The sequence below is a fragment of the Medicago sativa genome, chromosome 4 (assembly GCF_051527215.1).
Source record: "Medicago sativa cultivar Bolivia chromosome 4, Bolivia_mono, whole genome shotgun sequence".
NCBI classification, from domain to species: Eukaryota; Viridiplantae; Streptophyta; class Magnoliopsida; order Fabales; family Fabaceae; genus Medicago; species Medicago sativa.
The window spans coordinates 88,674,247-88,681,190 of NC_140752.1; the positions used below are offsets into that span (position 1 = coordinate 88,674,247).

General features: G+C 33.8%; 1 protein-coding gene across 1 annotated transcript; it reads left to right on the plus strand.

Moving 5' to 3' along the window:
- The first annotated feature begins 4,832 nt into the window (after nt 1–4,832).
- On the plus strand, nt 4,833–6,737 carry LOC146933398 (beta-amyrin 28-monooxygenase-like). The gene is made up of 3 exons (XM_085705188.1): nt 4,833–5,783; nt 5,899–6,092; nt 6,218–6,737. The coding sequence occupies exons 1-3, from the start codon at nt 4,844–4,846 to the stop codon at nt 6,515–6,517; spliced, it is 1,434 nt and encodes a 477-aa protein (XP_085561314.1). The 5' UTR covers nt 4,833–4,843; the 3' UTR covers nt 6,518–6,737.
- The last annotated feature ends 207 nt before the right edge of the window (nt 6,738–6,944 follow it).

The window sequence follows — 6,944 nt, forward strand, 5'->3', positions numbered from 1 at the left end:
TGACCACTCCTCTAATATGAGAATTGACAACTTTGCTGACCAACCCTCAACCAGCAACACCTTACCTACAAATGGCCAATCACCATCTGACCTAGCCATTGTACCCACTGCCCCACCTAAACCCTCTAGATAACCTTCACCTCCCACCATTTTCTTGGACTCTCAAGTACTACAGGATGTGTGGGAAGACATTGCTTCTGAAGTTCTCAGACTGATAGCAGGAAGAAATGACTTGGGTCATACAATAGACTATCAGAAGCAATGGAGGAGAATCAAAGAAAGGGTCGTCAACCTGATCTCAGCACTGCATGATTCGTGTATTGAGGCTCAAGAGCAAGCCAAGCAGAAGTTGGAAGATTGGTTGAATGGAGTGGAAGAGAATACTGGGGATGTAGAAATTCTTGATACTTGGGTAAAGAATTCACTCAGTATCAGAGGTAAAAATCCTGAGGAATTATTGCCTAAGGATTTAGAATTGATAATTCCCTCTGAGATCCTCTTGAAGAATGATGCACCCAACCTGGCTCTAGTTCAGGAGAACAAAGTGTTGAAGGAAAAGAATGAGATACTGGAAACAAAGCTTCTAGAGCAGAAGTTGAAGATATCAAAGTTGGAAGTTGACATGAAAGAAGCCAGAATCAGGGATGAAAAATACAAGCTAGACATGGATCAAAAGTATGCTGAAGTTCAAGACCTTCTGAAGAAGATATTAGAAAAGCCCAATTAAGCCAAACCCTTAGTTGCACACCTTTAGCTTACTTGTGTTTTTTAGGCTTCTGATATATTTTGATTTTATCTGCTTCTGAACCTTTTCGCTTCTGAATAACATTAACTGTTTATATCATATATATGTGTTTTAGTATCTGCTCTGATTTTGGTGTTTGAAGATGGTTTATATGCTTTAGTTATATGGTTTAAATGCTCTGAACCTTTATCTTATGTTTTTCTCATCTCTCTTTTTGTTTATTTCTTTTTGCTAATGACAAAAGGGGGAGTATATGTGATAGTATTTAAAGGCTCTGAGCCCCATTAATAATATTTGAAAATTTTGAAAATTTCTATCCTTTTGTTTTACCTTAAAACGGTGTATCAAAAAGGGGAGTATAAAATTTCAAATAAAATTAATTGAACCATTCTTCTTATCTATAAGTCAATTCTTTCAATTTTTTTTTAGCTCTGATATTATTGTGCGAAAAATGAATTTAATTAACCTGGATAGAACTTAGGGGGAGCTTACAAACCTCACCTTAAAGACTATCAGACTCAGGGGGAGTTAGAGCTTACAAACCTCAGACTCTGAGCTTACAATCCTCAGAACCCCAAAGTCAACTTGTTAATTAGATTAACAACAATTGATCAATTTTAAATACTATTGTTTGTCATCATCAAAAAGGGGGAGATTGTTGGAACAAAATGTGTTTAACAATGAACCTTAAAGAGTTTTGATGATAACAAGGTATTAAAAATTGTAAATTGGACTAGCTAATATTTGTTCAAGTGTACAGGACCATAATTAAAAAGTTACATCATTTATTGGTTCTGAATGAGCAAATAAAGAGCAAAAGGAATCAACAAAATTGAAGCTTAGTGCTCCTGAAGGCAACTCGCTCCTGAAAAGAAAAAGCGCTCCTGAAGCAAAGCCGCTCCTGAAGTTAGTAAAGTGCTTCTGAAGAATAGTGCTCCTGAAGAACAATGCTCCTAAAGACAAGAGGTCCAGAAGCCACATCATCAGAAGCTGCGTTATCAGAAGCTGTATCATCAGAAGCTGCATCATTAGAAGCTGCATTATCAGAAGCTGCCTCATCAGAAGTCATTTCTCCAGAAGCTGAAGATCAACTGAATTTGAGAAATTCAAGGATTCAAGAGCTGTGTCATGGATCGAAATTCATCAAAGGACAACAAAAGATCAGTGAAATTTTTGCAACGGTCATTTCAAAGGTGTTTGAAGGCATGTGCTTGCAATTTCGACGAAAACGTTGACATTGTACTATTGTACGAACTGTACAACCACCTTCTCCACTACTCTGTTTTGTGTCCACGCTACAAGACAAGAAAACACCTCCAGAATACGGCTTCGCCTGCATAGATGTTCCTTTGGATAAGGAATGGATTTCAAATCAGTTCTTCATAGGACAACAACCAAATCAGGCAAAATATCATTGGTGAAAGATCAAGCTTCAACAACGACTCTTTGATGTGCTGGCAATTTCACAACGTCTCTTTCACACCTCTATATAAAGGAGTGAAGACTTAGAGATTTGGTAATGCTGAACGAAAGACTCACAACATTATTACAAGTGCCAAATCTCTGCTGAAATTGTTCTGCATTCACTTAGAATTTCTGTGTCTCAAAGTTGCATTTTAGAAATTCTTAAGTTATTGAGTCTGTATCTGATTTGTATTGTGAGCACCTCTGATTGTATATCAAGTGTTCAACCTTAAACAATTTTCTGTGTAATTTTGTTTAGTTAGAAGTCTCTTGCAGTTGTGCTTGAGCAGGGAAGTCTCTTGATTGTGTTCTTGAGCATAGGAAGACTCTTGCAAAGTGTGCTTGAGCAAAGGAAGTCTCTTGCAGGTGTGCTTGAGCAATTGTAATCAGATATTACTCTTAGTGAAATCTCCTTGGAAGTGCAAGGGGGACTGGACTACTTTCGGATTGTGGAAGGAACCAGTATAATTGCTTTGTGTCGTTCTTCTTCTCTCTCTCTGTTTTATTCCGCTGCGTGTAGATTCTGATTATCACTTCAGAAGCTGTTTCACTTAGCTTCTGATCAGTGTGTTCAGTTTTAAGAGAAACGAAGAATTTTTCAAAACACAATTCAACCCCCCTTCTTGTGTTTTTCTCACCTTCAATATATTCTAGTATAATGGTGCTAGGGCATATTATTTGCAAACGCAAAAAGTTATTAGACAAGGGGATCCCTTGTTCCCTAATCCCTACCTCTTTTTGATGTGCATGGGTTAACTATATCACTTGATTTTGCAAGCAGCGGAAGAGGTATGTATATTGGAAAGCTTTGAAGCCTACAAGAAGTGCTTTGGAGGCTATTACAATTTTCCCCATGATGAACTATGCTATTCCTAAAGTTTGCATTAATTAGTGCTTTCATTATAAAGGGTGGATCAATTTAAACGTGAAGAACGTTATTTTGAGAGGAATGGGTTAAGTTAAACACAAATGGTTATGGTGCTAGCAAAGAAAAAGTGTGGTACTGTAGTTGTGGGGGCTTAATTTATGGAGTGGATGTGGAATTGCTTGGTTGTTTTTCTAAAGCAAAAAGCTTTCTAAATAGTTTGTTAAAATTATAGAGCATTGTTCTCTATATTGTGTTTTTTTTATTAATTTCATCTATAATTTAAGAAAAATGTTAACAAATACTCGAGCACAATGATTCAAAAATGAAATTATTGTATCACTAGCTAACATTACCATTTAACAAGTGTTTGACTTATACTTTCAAGACAAAATTTACTTTTAGGCACACCTTATGTTTAAAATAGTTTTTTTTTTTAGCAATGTTTAAAATAGTTTTTAAGTGTATTTTTTGGCTTTTTAGGGAAAAAGACTATTTTTATAATATTCTTGTTTGTATACTATAGTGTGACGAACATTATTTTGATCTAGTCTCCTATACACATGTGGTCCTTACGAGTAGTATTTTTTTACAATTGGTCCTTTTGCGATAATTTTTTTTTCTTTGAAAAGGTGGTCCTTTTTTTTTGAGAGGGAAAAGGTGGTCCTTGTGCGTATTAAGTATCATTTGAAATATAATTCAATTTTTCATCATTGATAACGATAAATATGTAAAATCAAAGATCATTATTGCAAACTATATTTGTTTAATGTTGTTTTTTAATATAGCTATTGGATATAATTCAATTTTCCTCATTATTTTTAAACGGAGTATTTGAATATTATTATACTATCCAATAATTATGATAATGTATAAAAAAAAAATAACTATATAAAATTTGTTTACATTGATGTTACATGCAACTTTTTTTTGTCCGAATATACACAAATACAATACAACCATATACTCCCTCCGGTCCTATTTATAAGAGAAAGTTAAGTCAACAAAAGTGAATGTATTTAGACTGAATTTTTAACTAGATACATCAACTTTTGTTGACCCAAATTTCTCTTATAAATAGGACCGGAGGGAGTATAATGTTGAGGCATTGATGATCTACGATTTTCGATCTCCGTTTATGTGTAGAAGCATGAGAATATGGATCTCATGCGTAATCAGTGGTCATGAGTTCGAATCATATCATGAGAATACAGTAGTGTTAAACATGTTGAATCGGGAGTTTTATCATCCACTACAGTTTTACCTAACTCGAAGAATTAGTTTTTGCATAATTGTGTGCAGAAGATACCCAATTCACACTCAAAGTATAAGAAATGAACCCTTCAATGCAACAACGTACATGCTTCTATCATTAGAATGACTCAGGAGGGAATGGAAACTACTGCTGAATGAGGATCAAACTGGTTAACCCCAAATATACCTTACTACACAAAATAAAAATGATTACATTGTTTTCATCAAAATATAAATCAATGGACCACATGTATAGGTGAAATTTGTCCAAAATCTAATATAGAACCGAAACTTTGTTTATTAAAATAACAACATAGTACGATCATAAATAAAAAATGAAACCAAGAAAGAAACCACTCAACCAATTAATAGTAAGAACCAAAATATAATTGTCAAAAAAAAATAAAATAAGAAAATAATTAAATTGTATGATGTCAGCTAGAGAGAAATGTAGAGTGACCTATTGGCCTATAAATAAAAATCAATTCCACACTCTGATTTTGCATATTAAGAAAATGGATACATTCTTGCAATCTTTGTTACTGATTTTGATTACCTTAATAGCATATATCTGTTTTTTCCACAAAACAAAACAAGTTGTCACAAAAAACATGCCACCAGGTGCTTTTGGTTGGCCATTAGTAGGTGAAACATACCAATTTTTGTTCAAAAACATTGAAAATTTCATTCAAGAGAGAGTAAAAAAACACTCCTCTGAGATTTTCAAAACAAAGTTATTTGGAGAACCAACTGTGGTTATGTTTGGTCCTGCTGCAAACAAATTCATTTCATTGAATGAATCAAAACTTGTTAAGGTTTGGTACATGAAATCTCAATGCAAGTTATTCAATCTTCCTGATCAGAATCAGAATCAGTCCCAAGTAGGTGTAGCTTCGCCTCCGGTGAAGGTTTTAGGGTTGCTTAAACATGAAGGAATAATAAGATACATGGGAAACAACAATAACATTGAATCAATCATACAAAAACATTTCATGACACATTGGGAAGGAAAAAAAGAACTAAAAGTGTACCCTTTGGTGAAATCATTTTCAATTTCATTAGCTTTTCAATTTTTCTTAGGAACTAATGAAACTCATTATGTAGACAAATTTGCCACCAAGTTTGAGAATTTGTTTTCAGGTATTTATTCAGTTCCAATGGATTTTCCTGGCTCTACATATCATAAAGCAATGAAGGGTGCATCTGAAATTAGGAAAGAGATTCAGCTTATGATTAAAGACAAGATTGATGGTTTGTCAAAAGAGAAAGTTATGGATGGTTTATTAGCACATATAGTTGATGCTGAGAAAAGTGGAAAATATGTGCCTAAAATTGAAATAAGCAATACCATCATGGGGTTGATGAATGCTAGCTACATCTCAATAGCCACCACTTTGGCTTTTATGATCAAACACATTGGGTTAAGTCCTGATATCTACCAAAGAATCATATCAGGTAATTTAAAATAGAAATTATACTATATAATATATGCTCATATTATATGTTTCATTTTTAATTAATATGTGTATATATATGCACTAAATTCTGCTTTATTTTTTATTTGAATCAGAGCATGCTGATATTAGAAGATCCTCAAAAGAAAATGGTACATCACAACTAGATTGGGATAGCATACAGAAACTAAAATATACATGGGCTGTTGCATTGGAGAGCATGAGACTATACTCAGCTGCACCAGGAGCATTCAGAGAGGCTAAAACAGATTTCACCTATGAAGGCTTTACCATTCCAAAGGGATGGAAGGTACCTTGAAATTGAATTCATCATAATATATTAATATATTGATGCATGCATGCAATTAAAAAATAGTGACTGTTGTAACTTAAATTTGTTGCTAAATTATTTGTGAACTTGTACTTTATTAACAGATATTCTGGGCATTTATTGGAACAAATAAGAATCCCAAGTACTTTGATAAACCTGAAAGTTTTGATCCATCTAGGTTTGAAGGGAATAACGTTCCTGCACCATACACTTATATACCCTTTGGATCAGGACCAAGATCTTGTCCTGGAAAGGATTACACACGGCTTGCGATTCTCACTTTCATTCACAATCTTATAACAAAGTTCAAATGGGAAGTTATACTTCCTGATGAGGAAGTATCTGGTGCTTTGATACCTATACCAAAAGAGGGAATTCCTATCCGTCTTCATCACTTGTTTTGATGATCATGAATGTGTGTTTGGTTCAGCGGTGTGAAAAATAAACATAATACAAGCACAAAAAATGTAAAAGTGATTGTGTCATGATCATAAGCATCGATTATTCTCTATATATTAGGATATATTTAGTTTCCTTATTTTCTAATTTTCCCTTGTATATAAGTTTGCACGACCCCATTGTAAAATACAAGTTAATTATTCTATGTTATTCGACTTGAGTGCATTTCAATGTCTATTGGTTTAGTATTTATTTATTTTTTTCATTATAAAGAGGGCTGAATGCACATTGGTTCAGTATTTTAGATCTTAGAGCATCCACAATGGAGACCCTCAAATTGAAGGTCTTAAGTGGGCCCCACTTGTACACATCACTTTTTTATTATTTTATAATAACAGTACCTAATAGGTACTTGGTCACTCCAATAGAGAT

What these genes read in the sequence shown, in the direction of transcription:
- LOC146933398 (XM_085705188.1), top strand. Translation starts at nt 4,844, where the DNA reads ATGGATACATTCTTGCAATCTTTGTTACTGATTTTGATTACCTTAATA. An exon ending in CTACCAAAGAATCATATCAG is followed by an intron (nt 5,784 to 5,898) that starts GTAATTTAAAAT and finishes TATTTGAATCAG; the next exon opens with AGCATGCTGATATTAGAAGA. An exon ending in CCATTCCAAAGGGATGGAAG is followed by an intron (nt 6,093 to 6,217) that starts GTACCTTGAAAT and finishes CTTTATTAACAG; the next exon opens with ATATTCTGGGCATTTATTGG.